Source organism: Hyperolius riggenbachi, chromosome 9 (genome assembly GCF_040937935.1).
Source record: "Hyperolius riggenbachi isolate aHypRig1 chromosome 9, aHypRig1.pri, whole genome shotgun sequence".
Classification (NCBI taxonomy): domain Eukaryota; kingdom Metazoa; phylum Chordata; class Amphibia; order Anura; family Hyperoliidae; genus Hyperolius; species Hyperolius riggenbachi.
The window spans coordinates 115,606,126-115,631,397 of record NC_090654.1 but is presented as its reverse complement, the minus strand read 5'-3'; the positions used below and the strand labels follow the sequence as shown (position 1 = coordinate 115,631,397).

Genomic DNA, 25,272 nt, shown 5'->3' with positions numbered 1-25,272 from the left:
GGCTCTTTTACACTGCAAAACGCAATCACAATGCAACTGCCTAACGCGGAGCGTTGGCTCCCCCAGGACCTCCTAACGGCGATTGGCGTTAAGTTCTGGTGGAGGAGATTAGCGGGGATCACGCACACCGATTGATTTCAGCATAAAATCTTGTGGGACCAGCCTAGTGAAGCCGCCTCCCTGCCCCCGGCGCTGTCCCCCCAGTGCCCGTGCATGAATACTTTACCTGTCAGCGTCTGCCGCTGGCTCCGTCCTCATACACACACTCGCCCCATGTGGATGCCCATGTAATGTGGGCGCGCATTGCGCACATGCATCCATGTTATGCTGGCAACCACATGGGGCACGTGCGTGAGAGGAAGAAGTCGCTCATCCCGATATTGCACGCCGTTACAGCTGCACACTTCATCGAGCACTTCGGCCTGACATCTTGCACCATGTCCGATCAATACGTGGGACCAATGCCGCTGATTGGGCGTGTTCTTGGCAACACAGATTTTCATCCAATTCGGCCGCCAAGTTGCCTGATGTATGGCTGCCTTAAAAATCAGCATTTCTAAGCGTTTGAATAGTGGTTATCACCTATGGAGAGCAATACACACCTCTTTTGTTACATCAGGCAAGTCCGCAGCCAGTTTCATCCAGTGGGCGGCTGTACCGGAGTCTCCTAACTCTGTGGCACACTAAAAATTAATAGGTAAAGTTAGCATTTTACATATTAATACACAAAATCCATAACTGCACTTTAGATTATTAGTAAAACTTAACCCAAACCACTTGTAAGGCAACACAGTATTACCCGGCACCATTGTGCAACAGCAATGCTTCTTGTTCGATTTTACACAGTAAATGAACAATAATATTTATTTAGTATCATTAACAGCTGAGAGATGACCCCATATTCCCCGCTGTACCAAGCTTGGCATGCAGAGCGTAAGAACAAGAGTCAGAACAAGGACAGCGCTGCAGATGTGATCTGTATCTGGTTTCAAAGCCATATTTCACCTCATTAAGTTGGAGGAGTGAAGTGTAGATTGTTAAATTCTCATTTAGCAGAGCAGCACACTGGAGTGGCTGTGTCAGGCTGATATAGCACTTGTTAATGTAAGCTGCTCACCCCCACTGCACCTTTCCCTGGCCCGCCGCCAACTGTTCAATTACTTCCCGCTACGCTCTACACAAACTTGGCAAAAGTATTTACAAAAAATCCCCCGACCAGTTAAAAATGGTAATAAATTCCATCTGGAAACAGAGGGTTATCACGCTATTTTGTGTGAAAATACACCCCTTCTTTAGAGTAGCGTTTAGTCATTGACTGGCAGCAGAAAGATGGCTGAAACAAGCATGAATATCTTGGGCTATGAATCTTTAGCATATTAGAATGAGAAAAGAATGTCAGTGATTGTATAAACACAGTGAATGGGGTACCAGGCTATTGTCCGCTGTGTTAACATTGATTTTAAATCATAAGGTTTCATTTTCAAATATACAAGTTTCATCATTTTCAAATATACAAGTTTCACATAAGGAAGAAGTAACTTCCATGGTACATCATTTTCGTGCAGTGAATAAATATGCGAATCAGTTTTTTATGTCTCTAAATAGCCAGGCATACATACAGAGCTGCTTGGTTTATAGCTCATCTAGGGCCTATTCATTTTACAAAACTATAAAAACCCAACTTGCAGACAGCTGTTTCAGGCTGCCTTGGCCTTCTTCAGTCCAAGCTATGCGATGATAAGGCTCTACAGTGGGAGTTATGAGGAGGTGCTACAGTCATGGACAATGAAGAATGCTAGGATTCTTGTAGGGAACCAGAAAGGACCCCCCACTGAAAATGGTATGGTGTGGACCTTCGTCAAAAAATCTGAGAACTAAGTAATGGCAACCTACAAACAATTTATGAAATCATAGTCATGGCAGAAGCCAACAAAAACATAGTAAAGAACCAAGGCATAAAGTCTGCGTATAAAACAATCCATGGCATTCATGCACTATATGGCCTCCATACACTAGGTACATGCAAAGAACAGGTGAAGTTCATATAAACACACACATGGAATGCTTTCTAATACAGTTTATATATCTACTATGTAGAGAGCTGCTTCCATTATTGTAAGAATTACCTTTGCGATATAGACTCTTGCTGCTTTGGAAAATCCTGGAGATAACTCCTCGGCCTGCATCACAACATAAACATATTATTTATTTATGCATTTAGAGGAAGATTCTTTTTTTTCCGCTCCAGCATTCTGCTCTGTTACTGCCAGCACTCCTGAGCTATGCGTTCTCTTGTATTTACTCCAGTTCCGATCATGGAAGCTAACTACTTACAGTGGCGTAGCAATAGGGGATGCAAAGGTCGGAGGGGCCCTCCATCAAACGCAGTGTAAGCTCTTTATTGGTCCTGTGGTGGTAATGATTACTTCTATATACTGTATGCTTTGAGTAGTAGTACCAGTAATTAACAAATTGTTCCCCATCCCCTTCTTGCACCTCTGACACTGTGGTTGTCCTTGGCAGGTTTTGGTGCGTCATATCAATTGTTATGTATAAAGTGCTTTGGGAGACCCAATGCAGAACTTGCACCGGGGCCCAGAGCTCCATAGCTATGCCGCCCGCTACTTACCATTACTAGCAGCTCTTTTATTCAGGAATGAGAAATTATGGAAAACAATGTATTCTTAGAACTTTTTTTAAAATGTACCTGCGATGAGATTCTGTATACAGAGCTACAGCTAGTGATGGCAGCGTGGAATACAAGCCTCCAACTTTCTATCACGATATTCTTTTTCTCATATGGCGCATTACAACTTGTAATTGGAAAGTGGCAGTGAGTGAATGGAGGAGGCTAGATCACGGTTGGATCTACTTGCACACTTCAGATCAAGCAAGTGGTGAAAGACCTCCAGATGGCTTTACCTTCATTTGCAAAGATTGATTACATTTTCAAAGTAAGCATAATAAAAACCTAACGAAATATTCAAAGCAATTAGAATTTTACATTGTGATTGCATATTAAATAATACCTGACCCAAGGCAAAGCTAAGCCCGAGCTCATACCCTACCCCCACCCGCCTTACCCACAGACACGTCCTCCCTCACTCCTGAGGCCTCTGGAATGCCAGCTCGTTCCACAATAAACTCACAGCCATTCCTGTCCAAATCCCCCACTCAAGTAACACTAAATGAAACCTGGCTCTTCCCCTTCCTAATTCCACTGCCCACTCTCAGAGGGGCGCAATCACACCCACACTACCAGGCCTGTCAACAAGACAGAGGGTGGAGTAGGCCTCATCCTCTCCCCCTCCTGCACCTTCCATGTTCCTCACCTTACTACCCTCTTTCCGCTTCACATCATTTCAGGCGTATGTCATTCACCATCCCTTATAGTTGCTGTCATTTATGCCCCGCCTCCCCGGTTCTGCCAAGAATCTAGTGCGAGTACAGCGGCCCCCCATGCCGCCTGACACCTCAGCCAGCGATCAGCCAGGAATACTGATTCACTCAATTGCTGGTCAAGAGTTCTCCCCATTCACCTTGGACGCTGTGTGACATCACTCCATCAGCCCCCCTCCCTACTTAGAGCACATTGCTATTCTGGAGGCTAGCGACACGTTTGTACAGTGCCTGCTCTGCAGTTTAGCCTGAGGAATCGTGTCATACGCGTATACAAGGCTTTAAACTGTGAGGTTTCTACCTAAAGCAAACTTGCCCTTAATCAGTGGCTCAGTGCAGAGTTGCAACTGCATCGGGGCCCACCTTCAACCACAGTATTAGCTCTTTATTTGTCCTGTGCTGATAATATTCATTTCTATAGATGCTTTGAATTGTAGTGATCATTAAACTCTTCCCCATCCCCTTCTTGCACCACTGACACTGTGGTTGTCCTTGATTGGTTTTGGTGCGTCATATCAATTGTTATGTATGGAGTGCTTGGGGGACCCAATGTAAAACTTGCACTGGGGCCTACAGCTTCTTAGCTACGCCACTGTCCTTAACCATTTCTGCCGCCTGGACGTGAATTTCACGTCCGGGCGGCTGCTCTGCTGCGGTGCCGTGCTTCGGCGCGCTCCCACGCGATCTCGGGCGCGCCCCCGTGCCCCATGATGTCCCCCGGTAGCACTGGGATCAGTGAATGGGAACATGGTTCCCGATCACCGATCCGTGTCCCCAGCAGAAAAACCGAAGCGCTCTTACAAGAGGCTTCAGTCTTTCTGCACGTAAAATTTTCCGCGTCCCCCTTGTGCTTCCAGTTAGCGAGAAGCACAAGCAGGAAAAAAAACCCTCAAGGTGGCCATTTTGTGGCCAAATAGTAAACTACATCTACATATTTTTTACAGTACAATTTGCACATTAAATAACATTAAAAATTAACTGTTTATTTCCCACACCAAAATATTACCCAAATAAAATTTTTAATGGAAAAAATTTTTTTACAAGTAAAAAAACAAAAAAAAAGACAAATAGTTACCTAAGGGTCTGAACTTTTTAAATATGCATTTGAAGGCTGTATACTACGAACATTTTTTACATTATAAGCTTGTAAATAGTGATGGACGCGAAACGGAAAAAATGCACCTTTATTTCCAAATAAAATATTGGCGACATACATTGTGATAGGGACAAAATTTAAATGGTGTCATAACCGAGACAAACGGGCAAATAAAATACATAGGTTTTAATTATGGTAGCGTGGATTATTTTAAAGCTATAATGGCCGAAAACTGAGAAATAATAAATTTTATTCAATTTTTTGCTTATTAATCCTGTTAAAATGCATTTCTAAAAAAATAATTCTTAGCAAAATGTACCACCCAAAGAAAGCCTAATTAGTGGCGGAAAAAACAAGAAATAAATTGTGATAAGTAGTGATAAAGTTATTAGCAAATTAATGGGAGGTGAAAATTGCTCTGATGCATAAGGTGAAAAATTCCCGCGGGCGGAAATGGTTAGTGTATACTTCAAGAAAAGTGACATAATCTGCAACTTGAAGGATCAGACATGCTTGTAACGGTTATAAGCAGAATCAACTTAAAACCATGTTCAATAAAATGCTTGGTGCTTTAAAAAAAATCTATATGGTTTAACTGAAAAAACAAGCAAACAAACTAAAAAAAAACCCAAGGAACACCACACAAGGAAAATGCACTCTGGTTGAAAGGGTCTGTGCAGGGGGGTGCCTTTAGTTTAGTGTTTACCTTCAGGAAGTTCTGCAAAGCCTCTTCAGTTGTAGCACTTGGTGGGGTTTCATATAGAGCGGAGGCAGTTTTTCTCTCCAGCCACCCTAGATTGGAGACCTGGAGAAACAAGGAACTGTTGTTAAACGTTTCTGCTTTCAGCGCATCCATTCACTACTGAAATATTGAGATAAAGCTACAACACCAACAACACCCTGAAAGGAAACCTGAGATGAACAGGTACCTTTAAAATAAACATACACCCCAAAAGTGTATGCCAAATACAGGCTATTCCTGTAATTTTTGTTGCTCTCCTGTGCTCATGTCATTCTTAATTTTTCATTTTTATCCTGTCTAAAATCCAAGAAGGCCGCCATCTGCTTCCTGGTCAGTGTCACCATGTGTATAGTTCTCCATCAAATAATGTATGCAGGGAGATAAAGCTTTTCAGCAGATGGAAGCATGAACCCACTTTTGAACCAGAAACAGCGTCAGAAGCGCCTGACCTGGGCTACAGAGAAGCAGCACTGGACTGTTGCTCAGTGGTCCAAAGTACTTTTTTCGGATGAAAGCAACTTTTACATGTCATTCGGAAATCAAGGTGCCAGAGTCTGGAGGAAGACTGGGGAGAGGGAAATGCCAAAATGCCTGAAGTCCAGTGTCAAGTACCCACAGTCAGTGATGGTCTGGGGTGCCATGTCAGCTGCTGGTGTTGGTCCACTGTGTTTTATCAAGGGCAGGGTCAATGCAGCTAGCTATCAGGAGATTTTGGAGCACTTCATGCTTCCATCTGCTGAAAAGCTTTATGGAGATGAAGATTTCATTTTTCAGCACGACCTGGCACCTGCTCACAGTGCCAAAACCACTGGGTTATGGTTTACAGACCATGGTATTACTGTGCTCAATTTTTCTGCCAACTCTCCTGACCTGAACCCCATAGAGAATCTGTGGGATATTGTGAAGAGAAAGTTGAGAGACGCAAGACCCAACACTCTGGATGAGCTTAAGGCCGCTATCGAAGCATCCTGGGCCTCCATAACACCTGAGCAGTGCCACAGGCTGATTGCCTCCATGCCACGCCGCATTAAAGCAGAAATTTCTGCAAAAGGATTCCCGACCAAGTATTGAGTGCATAACTGAACATAATTATTTTAAGGTTGACTTTTTTTTGTTTTAAAAACACTTTTCTTTTATTGGTCGGATGAAATATGCTAATTTTTTGAGATAGGAAATTTGGGTTTTCATGAGCTGTATGCCAAAATCATCAATAAGAAAAACAATAAAAGGCTTGAACTACTTCAGTTGTGTGTAATGAATCTAAAATATATGAAAGTCTAATGTTTTTCAGTACATTACAGAAAATAATGAACTTTATCACAATATGCTAATTTTTTGAGAAGATCCTGTATATAGATAGATAGATAGATAGATAGATAGATAGATAGATAGATAGAAAAAAAACCTGCAGGCATAGGAAAATAAAACCTGCAGACATAGGAAAATAATACCTGCAGACATAGGAAAATAATACCTGCAGGAAGTCGCGGCTCATGAGGTGGGGAGGGAAAGGACACAGGCGGGGAGCCGTGCAATACAGGAGGCGGGGGAACGGTGATGAATGACAAGCGCAGGTAGATAGCAGGCTAGCGACAAGCAGATGCTTTTTTAAGGGGGATCAGCAGAGCCCGAGGGGGAGCTGGAGGCACAATAGAAGCACACGGAGGCATGTCATTGTACACAGAACATGCCTCTGTGTCCTATTAATATTTGACACCTCAAGATTCTCTTTAACACTTAAAGAGACACTGAAGCGAAAAAAAATATATGATATAATGAATTAGTTGTGTACTATGAATAATTACTAGAAGATTAGCAGCAAAGAAAATATTCTCATACTTTTATTTTCAGGTATATAGTGTTTTTTCTAACATTGCATCATTCTATAATATGTGCAGATTACACAACACTCAGCATTCAAAATGATTCTTTCAGAGCAGTCTGTGAAGTAATGACCTCTCCTCTGGCAGAGAAAAAGAAAATTGTTCACTAACACTTGAGATAATAAAAGTCAGAAGACTGCCCTCTCCACGACTTTGAAAGTCGTAGAGTTTAATGGATTTTTTGCATAGAGATAACAACTGGAGTTTCTTAACTCTTCCTGTACTGGAAACAATTAGACTGATGTATCTGATCTTAATGTTTTATTTCTGATCTGTACTACACATACAAATCATATCATAATTTTTTTTCCGCTTCAGTGTCTCTTTAAAGGAAAACTTAAGTCAACTATAAAAAAATGAGATTTACTCACCTGGGGCTCCCCTCAGCCCCCAGCAGCCGATCGGTGCCCTCGCAGCCCCGCTCAGATGCTCCTGCACCTGCCGGCGAACACTTCCGGTTTGGCCGTCACCGGCCGACAGGCATGGGAACGCGAGTGATTCTTCACGTTCCCAGCCTGTATATCGCCCCCTATACTGCTATTGCGACCAGCTGGCCGCAATACCTTGCCTAGGGCCCTATTACATCTTAATCCATCTCTGGCCAAAGGTACAGTAAATTCCCCTCACCCCACATTACTAACTCCTGGCATCTTTCTGTAAAGTCATGCTGCACTGAAACAAAGTAGACACCGGAAGCAAGTAGACTGCATACATTGTCTGCTTCAGATTTAAGATGAAAGTTCAAGTCTGCATTCAAAGCCTCTTCCTTCCTTCTCAAGAGTTATGTCAGTAAACACAGCACTGCTGTAGAGCTATCCAGTAATGGGAGTAAAATCGTTAATTTGCGTTACTGATCATGCAGTTTGTAAAGTATGCTTCGCAATAATAGCTTCCCTTCAACCTCAAAGTGGATTGCTACTTGTGATTACTTGGGTCTACTGTTTCTGCATCAACATTGCAAAGAAGCAAACATACAAACACTACACTGCCACAAAAATCTGATCAGGCTTTCTTAGCCGTTTGAGCTGTGGCAATCAACATCAGTAACATCAGCTTAGTGTGGACCTGAAGTGCAGGAGTAAAACTCCCCATGCTATGGCAACAGGAGTTGCAATAGAGTAGTATCAATAAATGTCTAAAGCTATGTACTCACCTCGCGATGCAGGGAGATGGATCCAGCGAGTCATTAAAAATGAAATTGTGACTTGCCTGTGGCTTCCTCCAGCCCACTGTAGTCTGCAGGGTCCCCGACGTCCTCCTGGCCCCTCTCCCAGTCCCAGCTGGCGGCTCCGTTATTGTACGACTTCAGCCTGAAGTCAGGGCTGCTTCCCGCTTTGCCGATACGCGTCATCACGCCAGCCACGCAACATCACGCCTGCTGGCATGAGAGTCCTGCAGATGCTCGGTACAATATTAGATAACTGCGTATGTGCAGGACTCTCACGCCGGCCGGCGTGATGACGCTTATAGGCAAAGCGGGAAGCAGCCCTGATGACTTCAGGCCGAAGTCGTACAATAACGGAGCAGCCAGCTGGGAACGGGAGAGGAGCCAGGAGGACGTTGGGGGACCTTGCGGCCTTCGGTGGGCTGGTGGAAGCCCCAGGTAAGTCACAATTTCATTTTTAATGACTGCTCAGAGTCCCTTTAAGAGAGCTGTGCATAAAAACGAATGCCTGCAATCGTCAATAAAGTGAAGCAATGGGCCAAAGAAGCGAAGAAGAGTGGGACAAAATTCTTTCATGAGACAGACTGATAAAAAATAAGATAAAGGACATCTAGTTCAAGTTATTGGTGCTAAAGGTGGTACTTCAAACTATGTACTCATTCTTAGTTTTTCACAGACGGCTTAGTTTGTGTTACATTTCACAGTGGAATCTGCTTTGTATTGCTTTACATCTAAAGGTAGACTTATATAATTTGAGAATCTGGTAAAGATGAGATTTGTTTTAGTAAATTATGCCCTGATACAAACCCTTGGAAAAGAAAGAGCGTATACTTTATTTCTCTCATAACTGCATGTACAGTAATCATTTCAGGCTGATTCATGAGGCAACCACCTCATGGGGTTTAACTGGTAGATGCACTGATGCTTAGCTGTGTGTCAGAGTATGAGACTTTCACATGGTTGTCAGTCTGCCAGTTCATACCAATGTTGTGTGGTGAAAACGGTTCCATGCAATGAGACATCCAAAGAAAAAGACTTAAACCAGTGGTGCCAAGAGCATCACCTGAACAGTTCCTTACCTTTTCTGAATCAAATCATAACTAAAATATATATTTCTGGAGAAGGGAAAGTGTCCTAATGAGATTACATGGCTTTGCAATGCCACATAACCTGTGTAGTGTGAAATTGGTTAGCAGTAATTTTATGATCATTCTGTCACCTCTGCAAATGACCAATTTGTGCAACTTAATTACCTAATTGTTTTTTAATAGTTAAACTCACCCTGTAGGGCTCGCCTCTAAAAATGCTTTAAAGGGATACTTAAGTCAAAAATAAAACATGATTTTTACTCACCTGGGGCATCCCTTAGCCCCTCGAAGCTGTATGGTGCCCTCGCAGCCTCGCTCCGATCCTCCTGTCCCCGCCGGCGGCTACTTCCGGGTTCGGCGACAGCCGCTGACAGGCTGGGAACGCGAGTGATTCTCCGCGTTCCCAGCCGCTATATCACCCTCTATGCAGCAAAAGCGTATATGTTATACGCTATAGCAACATAGAGGGGATATAGCAGCTGGGAACGCGGAGAATCCCTCGCGTTCCCAGCCTGTCAGCGGCTGTCGCCGAACCCGGAAGTAGCCGCCAGTGGGGACAGGTGTATCGGAGCGAGGCTGCGAGGGCACCATACAGTTTCAGGGAGCTGAGGGATGCCCCAGGTGAGTAAAAATCATGTTTTATTTTTGACTTAAGTATCCCTTTAAAACAAAATGTAGCCCCAAACTGTCACCCCCTGCCCCACAGGATAAATATGCAATTCAGCCTTCTGAACTTTCTACCATGTATGTTCCACACATTTGTGTTGGCAAAGGCAGGCTCACCAGGCAACATGTAGGGGGGAGAGGCAGTGCTCCAAGGCTAGAACTCAATTGTTCCTGCCTCGGCCATATGGAGGTGTGTGTGTGTGTGTGTGTGTGTGTGTGTGTGTGTGTGTGTGTGTGTGTGTGTGTGTGTGTGTGTGTGTGTGTGTGTGTGTGTGTGTGTGTGTGTGTGTATCTTACAGCAGGGTCAGGCCCAGCAGATACTTGTCACTCCCATGGCAATTTAAAGCCTACAGTTTTTAATAAGATTTTGTGCCCACTTATAAAATATGCCATATCCCCAAGTACAAGGTGCATTGTGCGCATTCAAATTCACGTCAGATGACTGCATTCTAAATACACCTCTCAAAGTATGTTAAAGTGGTCTGAAATTCAGCATTTCTTCTTTACTCTAAGATTTCTTACAGCTTTAATGCTACTATCACAAAAAAAGAAAAAAAAACACAGAAAGCCCCTTTAGCTTCGGATCAACCCAAAGTGGAGATAACAGTGTCTTTTGTTTACATTCCTCAGTTGTTACATTGTGTGTAACCAGGGCTGTGGAGTCGGAGTCGGAGTCGTGGAGTCGGGCAATTTTGGGTGCCTGGAGTCGGAGTCGGGAAAAAATGCACCGACTCCGACTCCTAATGAATTTGTAACTGTAATTAAAATAGAAAATATGATAAAATGTTCTATTTCTCAGATAATAGTCATTAAAAATAATGTATATATACAGTAATAGCTGTGCTTAGTCCACAAAAATGAAATAAACCAATCAAAATTAGTTACTTGTGCTGCTTCAATAAAGCAGTCCCCGTATTTTTTAAGGTCAGATATACATATCTGATTGTGACTGTATATATGATGTGTACACAGGAATCTCTTATATATACTAAATAACATCTATGCTGTAAGAATGAAGCCTGATGTGTAGCTATGTCACTAATAGAGATGGTCAACGAGATGGAAATAATTCTGCATTGATGCTGATTTATGCAAATGTATGCACTCCCTTTGCTGATGAAATAAAATAATTTGATATGTTATTAAAATTTGGTTTGGTGACTACAAATTAAAGGGTAACTGAGACGGATTAAAAGTAAAGTTTTATACATACCTGGGGCTTCCTTCAGCCCCCTTCAGGCTAATCAGTCCCTCACTGTCCTCCACCACCCGGATCTTCTGCTATGAGTCCTGGTAATTCAGCCAGTCAGTGCTGTCCGGCCGCATGCCGCTCCCACAGCCAGGAACATTCTGCACCTGCGCAATAGTGCTGCACAGGTGTAGTATGCTCCTGGCGGCGGAGTGTGTGCATGCGCACTACGCCTGACTGGCTCAAGTACCTGGACTCATAGCAGAAGATCCAGGTGGTGGAGGAGGACAACGAGGGACTGATTATCCTGAAGTCGGCTGGAGGAAGCCCCAGGTATGTATAAAACTTTAATTTCATCTGTCTCAGGTTTACTTTGTTACACAGTAGTACTATACTCTACATATGCACTCCCCACAGAGCTGCAGGGAATCTACTGAGAATGCTGTGCACATTGAACACATAGGTCTGTTTACAATCTCCTCATTCCCCTGCAGAGTACCTGCACATCATTCTTACATGCACCCACACTTACATTGCCTAGGGCCTGATAGATGTTCTTTGTTCCGGTTTGTACCTTTTACAAGTACTCTTACCAAGGACTAGTTTTAGTCTAAAGGGAATAAATATAGTAGTCTACATATCCTTCTCACTTCAGTTGACTTGTGAAATTCCTAAGCGTTGGCAGTTAAGAGACGAATTTCATGTTACATACTTTTAATCAACAAAATTGTAATATGCAAATTAGAGGAGTCGAGGTCGTGGAGTCGGAGTCGGTGGAATCCTAAACTGAGGAGTCGGAGGATTTTTGGACCGACTCCACAGCCCTGTGTGTAACAGCTGAAAACAAGCTCTCTCTGCTTCAAGCATGCACACAGTTCAGAAAAGCTCACTAGAAGTCTTGAATATATAATAAAAAGCAGCTTGAAAAAAATGCAATGGCAGCTTTCAGAGCAGATAAACTATACTTTGGGAACTTGTAGTTTGTTAACAGACAATATCACTTGTGCACAAAAGCAAATATGGTAACTGTATGGGTAATAAAAAGTAGGAAAGCACATGTTCATTGATTGTTATGTCAGAGTTTCAGACCACTTTAAAGTGTAGAACAGAATTCATATGGGGGCGGAGGGATTGGGGGGGGGGGGGGGGAATGGTAGTATGCCATGAAACAAAATATAGTGAATATTACTTGTAGCGGCAGAGAGAATACAGCACATACCTGATAACACCAACGGCCAAGTAGGTAATAGCATCGTGGGTCATTAGGCTGCAAAGCTATTGCTTTTTCGATGTGTTCCTGAAACAAATGATTTTGATCAGTGACATGAAAGGAATCTTTCACACTCATTTTACAGTATTGTTGTGGGTCAGTGAGATTGGCCACAGAAGCACTTGAGAAAGGGCAGACAGCCCGAAACGTTGTGCTTGTTTGTTGCTGTATAACCGCTATTTATTGCAAATAAATTCCACAATTGGTTCTGAAGAGTCGAGTCCGGATTGGATTGCATGTGTATGGAGATTGGCCACAGTACCCATGGTGCAATACAATGCAACGGAAGTGCTTCTGATGACGCAGAGGCCATGCAGACTCTGCAGTGTGTTGCTGAGTGGTACCACTCGGCGCGCGATTCCCTAAGAGTTGATCGCACCGCAACAATCGATTATAGATTGTTGCAGTAGCGGTGCAGAGTGCATACACCGATAATCAAAATTCCAGTGACGCACTTCCTGTTCGGCAGGTGGCATGTCACTGACGATGCTCGGAGCTAGGCAAATTACCCTGTCAGTGCACTCTGCTGCAGGGCGTATTAAACACGAAAGAGCACAGGGCAATCGCACCATGTGTGAAAGTAGCCTTAATGATACCTGGACCAAGACAGGTAAAACATTCTTTTTTAAAAGACTGCACAAAACTAACAGTATTACGGTAATAAATGTTATGGCATAGAGTCATATATTTCAGTATATTGCTATTTTTTTCTCATTACATTATCTACACTTTAAATAAGAAGCTTCTTGGTACCTTAAAAATGTATCCAATCTGTATACGCTTCTGAATGCCTTCATGCTCTGACAACTGCCCACAAAGGATGGCAAACCTATAAAAGAAATCAAAAATAAATATAAGATTGTGTATACTCACACTCTCACAAAACAGCAGTAGCCTTTTTCCTGTATGATACAGCTACTCAAACACAGTTACAGCTGGTCATGTGGGATAGTGATCCAGCAGGTTAGAAAGTTGTTTCTGAGCCAATGTTCCCCCACTAAGCAATCACCAGTGGTCCTATATAGCCTTGTCTTTTCTCCATCGCAGAAAGGTTCAGCCAAGTCACACATTTTCATTTAATAATGCTAATAATTCTAATAATAATAACACTAACATTCTTTACTGAATAGGCACTGGCTTCAGCCAGGATTCAAACCCTGATTTCCTACGTCTGAGGTGGAGCCCTTAACCTACCCAGCCACTATTTAGGTACACATAGGTAGGTTAGGCAGGAGTTGAAGTCAAGGGATCCCCAGAGCCCAGTATTCCATTATAATAAATAAATATATATAGGTATGATGTTAGAAGATTATGTTCAAAGAATATAAGTATACATAAAAGTTTAAACCTGTTTCTAAGAACACCTAGACTGGGCAAAAAAAGTATTGCGTGTAAAGGTGGTCATACATCTCTCAACTTGGCAGCCGATCGACCATCCGATTCGATAATTACCAAATCTCTTGAAAATCGGTGCCTCTAAGAGCATGCTCGATTGGGACTAAATTGGTTGCATGTATCAACCAGACATGCTGGAAAATAAAGCCGATGTGCGTACGACAATCGCAAACGAAGAATGTGATGGAAACCCCTGGCCGCAACCCCCAAATGTTAGATGGATCTGGGGCTGATTGTTCAAACGGTGAACAATGCGTGGTGCGGTTTGTCCCGCTTCTTCAGAGGTCACATGTCAGGCGTTAATCACCATTAGAACAGTCACCCCTGGGCACTGGTTCCACACTTTCCTTAAGTGAGCTTCTCTTATTTTCTTTTATTGTGGACACGTCATAATAAGCTGCGGAAATGTCCTAAATAAAAGTCTTTATTTTTGTGATTGTTACATCTAGTGTGTTGGTATTTTTTGCTTTTTTCACATCCAATATTGGGCAATATTTCCATGATGGTTTTGATTAACTTGTGTGCAACCAATATAAACTCTTTGACATTATTAACATTCCCATTTCACATATTAGTATTGATAACCAGCCAGGGAACAGACAGAAGACGGGTCAGATTACAGAGAGCACTGACAGACCTAATCTGTAGATAGCCAATCTCCCATGAGAGGGCATGGTAAAGCTTTATCACCCAGAAGTTATTATGGTATATTCATGACATTTTGTCAGTGTCATCATTGGTCCCCAAGTGCATGATTTTGATAAAATCAGCGCATTATATGTTTTATGTCTTTTATACGCTAGATTGTGCCAGAAGTTGCCTGGTACACAGGATGCAATTTTTCCGACAGCTTGATGGTCGAATCAATTATTTTTTTACGCCAGGTCTGATACAATTTCCGATCATTTTTCTAATTGATTTTCCAATCACTTATATACAAAATCAATCAGAAAAACAACCTCAAATTAGATTGGACCTGTTGGAAATAATCAATTTGACTGTCAATCTGAGGGAAAATTGCATTGCGTGTATTTAGCATTAGTGTGAAATGTAAGATTGAGGCTCACCGTATGATAATGTTCCTGCATTTGAAGGGTAATAGGGCTCGGAAAAAAAATCCTCTTCATCCTGTTCCAACTGCTTCAAAATCTGTCTAGATAGGTCACGCCATGTTTGTTTCTGGGAAAAAGGGGTTAGCAAACATGGAACCCACCGTGCAGACAGACAGCTTAGACATGTGCAGTTCGTCATGAATTATTTTCCAGACATTATCATAACTGACTCCTATTTGATTAATTAACTTTTAGATGGTTGTTCATCCGGCTTCCAGGATTAAACACTGTCTGTAACATTTATACATAACCATGGGCAGCAGTAATTAGGGCCCTTTTACACTTAATGCGTTGGTATGCGTTAGTGTGCTTTAGTATGCGTTTTTTTCCATAGCAGTGCATTGTGAAAAAGCATTTAGTTAAAACGCGTATAGTGGGAACTGTGCCATAGGAAAAGATGGGCATTACTTTGAAAATCAGTTTTCTTTCAGTTATAACTGAGAGCAACTGATCAAGTGGAAAATGGGCCTAAGTAGTTTTACGTTAGACAAACCGTAACCAAGAATTGAACTTCATCACATTCAGTAGCTAATACCCCCTTTCCTATGAGAAATCTATTCCTTTTCTCAAAAGGATCATCGGGGGCTCTGTATGGCTGATTTTGTGGTGAAACCCCTCCCACGTGATGTCAGAGCCTCACAGCACTGAGGTCCTGACATCACACTGTAGGAGCCTTGTTGTATTGTGGGAAAGAGAGGCGCCTATTTGTGGCTTCAAGCACTATTAGGCACTGCTATTTAGCCTGAGGAAGTGGGTATGCACCCACGAAATGCGTTGCCAGTGCAATACAATTCTATTAATCTGTGAATTTGTCTTCATTGAGGTAAGCCACCTCACTTTTTTCATTTTACATGTTTTTAACCCATTTTATCTGCTCTGGGCGCCTCTGTGCCCTTTATCCTGTGCCTTCACTCTCCTTTTGGAGGGGAATCAACCCTCTTTGACCAATTTAGGTCATTTGAGGTTTGCTTTTTATCAAGAGTGCGACCATCACCAGCTCCGTCTGGTCACCTGAGTGGAGTCGGGGTTATACATCTTCACCTGCTTCTACTGGTCGGTTGCCCTTCTGCAACCCACCTTTGTGAGTATAATTCATCCGCATATGTTACATACTTCCGGTACTGTGACATACTGCACCATTTGGGCTCCTGTTGTCTCTGTTTTCTTTCTGCAGGGTGCAATTTTTATTATCCCTACTTTTTGTCTGTGCATTGTGGGAAAGAACAGCTGTTTCCAACTACCAAAAAAGCAAGCAGCATCTCCTTCCAGTGGCATCACCATGTGATAAATGTCTGGATGTAAATTAGGGAGAGGAAAGATTTTACAATGAGCCAACACTGAATCGTTTATACCCAATTATTGAAAAATGTATCACTTTTTTATTACATTATTTTCACTGGAGTTCCTCTTTAAAGGAGGATACGCTAACAGCAGTCGAGTACTTCTAGTATACAGTGCAAAGACTGCTGGTAAAAAACATTTTTTATTTCAAAACAATGGTCAGCCAAGTGGTCATCGGATCTCTTCAAGAAGGCAAAGGCAATAAAGCATTACAATTGCATTAATGGTCAGGGTACAGTCTCAGGCTGAGCTTGCATATTCATGTTACAAGCATGGCTGTGGAGTCAGTACAAAAATCATCTGAATCCAACCCCGAATCCTAAATGTATGATCCCACTGACTCAAACTCCTCGACTCCTGTAATCTGCATATAACAATCTTGTTGATTGAAAGTATGTAACATAAAAGACATCTCATCAGGTGCGTAAATAGAAAACACTGGGCCCCCTGAAAAACTTTGGATGGGGCCCCCTCCTGCCAGGACAGAGCACTTGGGGAGGGATAGAGAGGTTGAGGGCTGGACGTTGTACAGAAGAGCCTGCTGCACACTGAATAGGGACTATCTACAAATATTTGCAAAACTTTGTGTGATTATCAGTGGCTGAGCAGATGCAGTCATTAGAAGAATTGTGCAGTGAGCAGAAAGTTTTTTCTCTCCTTGCCCTTAGCTGTCAGTCTCTCAGGACGAACCCCCTGTGGCTTCTGGGCCCCCCTGCGGTTGCATCCCTTGCAGGGTCTATTGTTACGCCCCTGCATCTCATCCCTGCCAAAGCTTAGGAATTTTAAAGCTATATGAATGTTTTATTATTATTATAATATAGTATTTATACAGCACTGACATCTTCCGCAGTGCTGTACAGAGTATATTGTCTTGTCACTTAACAGTCCCTTAGAGGGGCTCACAATCTAATCCCTACCAATTGTCACATGTCTATATACTGTATGTATCGTAGTTTAGGGCCAATTTAGGGTGAAGCCAATTAAATTATCTGTACGTTTTTGTGATGCGGGAAGAAATTGGATTGCCTGAAGGAAACCCACGCAGACACAGGGAGAATATACAAACTTTGTGCAGATAGTGCCCTGGCTGGAATTCGCAAGGCGAGAGTGCTGACCACTATGGCACCGTGCTGCCCATATGTGTCACAAAGCACTTTCCTCTTCATATTTTCACTGAGGGGCTTCCATCTTGATTACTATGCATAATACAGTATAGTAAATGTCTACAGACATTGAAAGGTATACCTAAGACTTGTTTGTTTTGTATAACTGTATCTACATAGTCTCCAAAATCTTACATATGAATAGAGTTGAGCTATATTTACATAATACAGTCAATGTAATTGACACTGCATTGGTTCCCCATAGAGAGGTCCATGTGAATGTGCCAAGATCCGCAGATGTGTGTACTCTATACAGTTCACTAGGGATTGCCAAACACACAGAATGGGAATAAGAAGGAGGCTGCAGAAAGGGAAGCTTAATGCAACCACCCATTTAGGAGAATAGATGCATTCTTCTTTACCGGCCCTATATACTCTATTTGTCTTGCCTTGGAAACCTGCTGTGCGGTGATGGCTGCTCCTCCGCTCTGCTCTGAATGTGGCTTTTCTGCTGAGTTTGGAAGGGTGCACAGGGCCCACAAGGAAAGATAATACATATATTCCCACGGCCTTTCCAGGCAGCTGAGAAAATAGATGTCGCTTCTCTATGTGGGGAGAGGAGAAACGCAGAAACAGATAACATGGAATATTTATTTCCTCTCTCCACAGGACATGAGGATACAAAACTAGACATAAAGGCCTGCTAACTAGCAATAGAATATTCCACCCCCACAAACGCAAAGACGAAAGTGGCATCCGGCCTTGTTAGAAATGCAGAAGCCCTGAAATAAATCTAACTGAGGTTTTATTTACTACAACATAAAGTAACATGCAGAGGCATATTAACCCACTGCAGCCAAGCAGAAATTATATTCAATCTCATTGTTGTCATGAACTCAGCTGACTCTCGCCCCTGTGGCAATCCTGACACTTCCTGGAGGCGAACTGAGCAGCATAGTTTCCGATGCTGTGTCTGAATGTGCTGCCCTAAAATTTACTATGCCCCCCATGTGTAGTATGATTTCCTGTTTCATTATGCTGCGGGCAATGTCTCCACAGCCACGCTTCCTACACTCCCCAAATTTTGAGGGTATGGAGGAGTCCCCTGAATTACCTCGGTGCCCCCAGTCGCGCCGGTTTACAAGATAGACTTGTATACTCTATCTCAGGAACCAGCAGGGCTTGGGGGCTGCAATTTGGCAAATTTTGGGAAGTGTAGGAGGCATGGCAGCGGAGATATTTTTGGGGTGATTATTCTAACGTTTCCACTGAGCATGCATGTTACTCAGTAAGGCAGCTCTAGCACAGTACATTCAGACACTGCACTGGCATAGCAACTACTGGCCGGTCTAACTGCAGTCCTAGCGTTCCTGCGGTGGTGCACACACACCCTGGTGACTCAAGAGGACAGGTCCATATGGCCACATGCCCGTCCTATGCTCTTAGACGCCAACAATAGCCGTATGATGTCATCCATCTGGGGCATGTCAAGAAGAATTGCAGAGACTTCTAAATTGGTGGATGGCTTGTGTGGCTTCCTGTGATTGATGAAGGCTGGTATTTAAACCTTGCTTCTGTCATTTGCAAACTGCCCATGATAGTGTTAGGGTGTGCTATTATGTTCCTTGATCTACTGTTGTGACTCTTTGCCTGGATATTGATCTCCCCATTGGATTGCTGCCTGAACTGACCTTTTATTTGAACTTTAACTACTCCTTCGATTACCCCCTGATCTCTCTGCGTATGATCCTGGACTGTCAACTATTCTGTCTACCTGTGTGAAAGCATGGTTTGGATCGGTGGTACCTTTGTCTGCTGCCCTTGAGGCTCTATACCTTGCGCATTAAGGCCTGGGTGTAACTATGTGCTGGGTAGATGCAGGTTTCCCAAGGCTGAAAGGGGTCACACCAGATAGGGTGAAGATGTCGGTGGAGATTGGGGCATAGGGCCCGATTAGACAGTCAAACCTGACTCTTTGTGACCTCATAGGCTTCTGCACACCACAGAAGTACGGTATGCCAGTATTTATAGTTCTGGCTCTTGAAGGTGCATAGCAAGCGTTCTGTTGCTATGGTCTCGTGTTTTTGTCACAGGTATTAAATTGCATTCTAAAGACCTCCTAGTTTACTTAACAGCTCAAAACCATTATGAGTAGAGAACCAATAAACTGAAACCATATTAATTACTTTATATATTCCATAGTGCTCCAAAGTGATAATTTCAGTAAAATATATTAAATTGTTAAATAGATGCATAAATTCAGCATATGGTAATCATCACAAACTTTGCTAAACAAATAAAATGAAACTCTGCTGAGTTAATAACAAATATATCTAGATATAAACCTTGTGTGTTCATGTAAATTGAAGATTTACAAAATTGTAAAAAGGAGACCTAAACCCTGGGCCAGGCTGAGGGAAGGTTAGAAGAAGCAGAGTCCTCAGGCAAGGGGTTCAGAGTCACTGAAGGGATACATTAGCTCAACTCCTATTACTACTGCCTCTCATGCGCCACAGTCCTGCCACTCACTAAAGTACAGGGCTGCCCGCGTGGCTACTGTAGGGTATCAAGTATAGCCTCTTCTAGTCTATATTTAACCACCCTCCATTCCATATTGTTTTATATGGTGCCTCCTTTTCTCCTCATTTTTCTCTCAGGAGATATTCTCACACCTTATAAATAAAATAACTTTAAAGCGTCAAGAACTAAAAATACTCAAAAGAAGTTGGATGTAACGTTCCTATGAATTTTTTTTAGTACTTTTCAATTGCCAAGTGCTGCATATTATTTTTAGAGAACATGAGAAAATACCTCCTGGGAGAAAACTCAGGAAAAAAGTTACGGTAATTACATAAAGGCCTCTGTCAATGTGGGCAGGGGAGAGAGCCTGTGTCACTTGATGTCTGTACAATGAGGAGCCGTGTAGTCTCTGATTACACACAGCACTACACTATATGGACACTATGGACATACAGCTCTACACTACAGGTGTTCCACACCAATGTTAATCAGTGAGCTGAGCAAAACAAATTGAGGCTGCTGACTGACTTAAAGGATACCCCAACTGAAATGTGACATAATGAGATAGACATGTGTATCTACAGTGCCTAGTACACAAATAACTATGCTGTGTTCCTTTTTTTCTTTCTCTGCCTGAAAGAGTTAAATATAAGGTATGCAAGTGGCTGACTAAGTCCTGACTCAGACAGGAAGTGACTACAGTGTGACCCTCACTGATAAGAAATTACAACTATAAAACACTTTTCTAGCAGAAAATGGCTTCTGAGAGCAAGAAAGAGATAAAAAAGGGGAATTTCTTATCAGTGAGGGTCACACTGTAGTCACTTCCTGTCTGAGTCAGGACTGAGTCAGCTACTTACATACCTGATATTTAACCCTTTCAGGCAGAGAAAGAAAAAACGGAACACAGCATAGTTATTTGTGTACTAGGCACTGTACATACACATGTCTATCTCATTATCTCACATTTCAGTTGGGGTATCCTTTAAAGCTCTCACACCAATCATTCATTACCCTTACTTCCACCATTAAAAATCACTATGTTTATTCATTTATTGTATTTATAAAGCGCCAACATATTACGCTACAACTCTATAGGGATAATTCTCTTAGAACTTCAATCCATAAAGTTGAAATCATGTTACCCATCCATCCATACATACATATTGTAATCCATTAGGGGCCGTCTCCCACATGCAAGGAAAACGTAATGATTCCACAGCAAAACTGCGCAAATGGAATGCAAAATCCTGATCTGCTGCATTTTTTTTGTATAGCGGATGCGTTTCCCATAGAGACCTATGGTGGGGATAAGAAAATGGAGTGGGGCAGACACTGAACTTGTCTGCTCCGCTTGGAGTCGAATGGACTTTCGCAATTGGGAACAAAGCCTTCTCAGTCTTCACTTCAGCAAAGGTGTAATTACCGTAATTACACATTTAATCCCTTAAAGAGTAACTGTTAGCCCCCAAATTGAAATTTAAAACACTATTGCAATGTTTTATTTATTATATAAGTGAGCCAAAAAGCCAATGTACAAGTTAAAAATCAATCTAATTTTGTTACTATCTAACCTTTTCCCCCAGCTCCGGACGCAAGCCGCATATCAGATACTGTAGCATGCAGAGCATGCCTATGTCTGGCCGACCCCCCTCTCCCCCCCAGGACCAGGTGCCAATATATTCTCCCCACCGCAGCTGACCGCTCTGACACGGAGAGAGCGGCAGCACTTCCAGAGCAGCACCGCAGAGCAGCCAGCGCCGTGCATCTCTCTCACATGTGATTCTCTCACATGTGACTCGGCGGCGGCTGCTCTGCGGTGCTGCTCTGGAAGTGCTGCCGCTCTCTCTCCGTGTCAGAGCGGTCAGCTGCGGTGGGGAGAATATATTGGCACCTGGTCCTGGGGGGGAGAGGGGGGTCGGCCAGACATAGGCATGCTCTGCATGCTACAGTATCTGATATGCGGCTTGCGTCCGGAGCTGGGGGAAAAGGTTAGATAGTAACAAAATTAGATTGATTTTTAACTTGTACATTGGCTTTTTGGCTCACTTATATAATAAATAAAACATTGCAATAGTGTTTTAAATTTCAATTTGGGGGCTAACAGTTACTCTTTAAGGAAGAACACTATTGCACACCATGCACTGGTGTGGTTGGAGATGGGCATGAGAAATGGAGATGGGCATGAGTAATGTACTTCCTCTGTCCTAAGCTGAAATCTTGGCTGATCTGCAGTTGGTGAATGAATGCTTAACCACAAGCAGAAGTAACAGTGCAGCCAGGTCTATCGCCATTTTGTCTCAGTTGTGGAAGCAGCTCTGGAAGATGTGCAAGCATGGCAAGTGTTCTCGATCAAAATTAAAATCGACCTTAACCACTTAACGACCACGGTCAGCCGATCGGCGGACCTAGGTGTTAAGTGGTTTTTACATGGAAACGAACGAGCGGCCGTTCCATGTCAGTTCATGGAGGGTGTCTCCGTGAACTGCCTGCGAGCCTCCGATCGTGGCTCGCAGGCGAAATGTAAACATGCGGGGAAGAAATCCCCGCTGTTTACATCATACGGCACTGCTGCGCAGCAGTGTCGTAAAGGAGATCGGCGATCCCCGGCCTCTGATTGGCCGGGGGATCGCCGCAGTCTGATAGGCTGAAGCCTATTAGAGGCGGTGCAGGACGGATCTCCGTCCTGCGCCGCCTAGGGGAAAAAGGGGAGGAAGGGAAGGACAGGGAGGCTGACAATCGCTGCGGAGGGGGGCTTTGAGGAGCCCCCCGTGAGGTGATGACCATATGTACAGTAATACACAGGACATGGTGACTATTTATGATATTGTCATGATGTTAGAGGTATCTGCCATCTTGTTTGTAAATGATATCTATTGGGAGATGGGAAATCTCTGCAATTAGGGACTGTCTACCTAGCCTCTAATTAGGAGATCGCTAATCAGGCCAAGAGCAGCCATATCCTTACCTTTGATCGGCTAGGAAATACTGTCAACAATGTGTTTGTCAACTGTAACTTGGACTAGGTAAGTCTTCATGTATGTGCTAAAATACACTTTTACCTGTGGAAATTAGAGATGGGGAGAGGGGAATTGTCTGGAAAGTTAATTAAAAACTAGTTCCTCCCCTTCCCAATGAAGTTGCAGCCTCCAGGCATGCCCAGGGAACTACTGACCAGCTTCTATACTGCCACCATAGAATCCATCCTCTGCTCCTCAGTCATTGTCTGGTACGCGGGCGCAGCGGCCAGTGATAAACACAAACTGCAGAGAGTCATAGCTGATGCAGAGAGAATCATCGGGTCTCCCCTTCCACCTCTTGATCTCCTCCACTCCTCTAGGTTGAGGAAGAGGGCCACATGATCTCCCGTGACCCCTCTCACCCTGGCAGCCACTACTTCAAGCTCCTCCCGTTGGGCCGCCGATACAGGGCTATACCATCCAAAACCACCAGGCGGAAGAACACCATCTTCCCCCAAGCTGTTCGGGCACTGAACTCTGACCTTTCCCGGTCCGGCCTGCAGTTCTAACTGCCAGGTCGGTCAGCTGGCCCCCGTCGCGGTCGGTCTGGGTTCCCATCCGGAAGGGGGGGACTTTACCAGCATCTCTATCAGACTATCTGACTACTGTATTCAACTGTATGTGTTGTATGTCTATACTCTGTCTATGCCATGTGTACCACAAACAATTCCGAGTATGGCTCTGCCGTACCTGGCAAAATAAAACTGATTCTGATTCTGATTCCCAGTATAAGAAGCAGGGCCAGATGCCTAAAAAAATGGTAGCTCTCTGGCGATAGCAAGGACGCTAAGGGCTGCCCGACTACTGGTCGAAACGGTGTTCTCCCGCCAATGATGTTCAAACAACGCTGATAACGTTTATTTGTCCCCGTTTATTTCGGTAAGCAAATAGCATTGTGTGTATCTTTGTAAATTCTTAATCTTGTAACTTTTTACTTTGTTTTTTGTACATCTTCTGTATATATTATTTTCTGCATTGTTCCATTTTTTTCCTGGAATATTAAATTGTTATTTAATAAGCTTGACTTCTGCTGTACTAAACTAACACTCATAGCCAAGAAGAGACTGAAGTGTAACCGTGTATAAGTTCATGCCTGATTGTATGATTGAGCGACACTACCGTATGAGATTGTAATTGCATTGTGTGTATGGGGCACTTCTGCGCTCGACAGCCGAGTGGGAAGTCTAACAGTATCGTTCGGAACGACTGTTAGTGGTTTTGCTTCAATACAGTGTAAGAGTGCAACTGTGTATGTGTGCGTGGCGTTCTCGTATTCGGCCTAAGCGCAAAGCTGACCCAAATACGAAAACGCAGATTGCGTGTTGAGCACTCGACAGCTGAGTGGACGTGTCTAGCAACGGCTAGTGGTGGCAGTGGGAAGTGTTTGAGGGGTCCCAGCCTTGTTTGTAGCTTAAATAAGGCTGCTCCCGTTTGATCTGGTCAAACCCGCAGTTGGGAACCGTATACGCAGGCGTGCCGCGAGCCGGTTCCTGACACCCCCCGCAAGGCGAAAATAGCCGGTGGCGATCAGACCCCCCCCCAGCAGGACATCCCCCTAGTGGGGAAAAAAGGGGGGGAGGAAGTCTGGTCGCCCTGGCTCTATCCTGATCTGTGCTGTGGGCTGGAGAGCCCACGCAGCACAGATCAGGTAAAAATGGCCTGGTCCTTAAGTGGTTCAAATTGTATGGTGTGTTCCCAGCATTAGGTTGTATCTACAGTTCAGTCATTCCCAGCCCTTCCCGCTCTCACCATCCTTTCAGCTATCCAACCTACAGACATTGGGCCTGATGCAATTCACTATCTCCTCAGTTTTCTCCTAGGAGATTTTTTTTTTTTCATCTTTTGTTTTAATAACTTTTCAGCACTTTGGAATTTAAAAAAAAAGTACCAAAAAGTAGGTAAAAAAAATAATGTCAAAATTATTTTTTTTTTGCTTGCTGGTGGCTTACAAAGCATTTTATTGATGAGATGCGAAAATTGATTGAGGAGAAAACTTGGGAGAAAATGTTAATTGCATCAGGCCTATTGTGTTCTCCTCCTAACACCCTTCCAGCCCTCCTCCCCATCCTACTTGCCCAGACTATTTGCTTACCTCACTTCTTTTGAATACCACTGCGTACTCCACTAACCTGCCCTATCTATGCCCACTATGTCTTCCCCCAGCCATCTGACCTGCTCAGTTTATCCCTGCTCTCTTATCCTGTGTTGTGTCCATTAGGGCAGATACTAATTTGCTGGGCTAATTTAAAGGGCCAGCACTCTTAAAGTGGATCCGAGATTAAC

At 43.4% G+C, this 25,272-nt stretch overlaps 1 protein-coding gene across 1 annotated transcript in view; it reads right to left on the bottom strand.

Annotated features, from left to right (window-relative positions):
* Positions 1–25,272, bottom strand: part of RMDN3 (regulator of microtubule dynamics 3) — a 90,434-nt gene that overhangs the window by 6,298 nt on the left and 58,864 nt on the right. The window contains exons 8-12 of the mRNA XM_068253382.1: positions 13,252–13,327; positions 12,448–12,525; positions 5,202–5,300; positions 2,127–2,180; positions 603–683 (exon numbers count right to left, since the gene is read on the bottom strand). Coding sequence (XP_068109483.1) covers positions 603–683; positions 2,127–2,180; positions 5,202–5,300; positions 12,448–12,525; positions 13,252–13,327 — 388 coding nt within the window. The remainder of the gene's footprint in view (positions 1–602; positions 684–2,126; positions 2,181–5,201; positions 5,301–12,447; positions 12,526–13,251; positions 13,328–25,272) is intronic.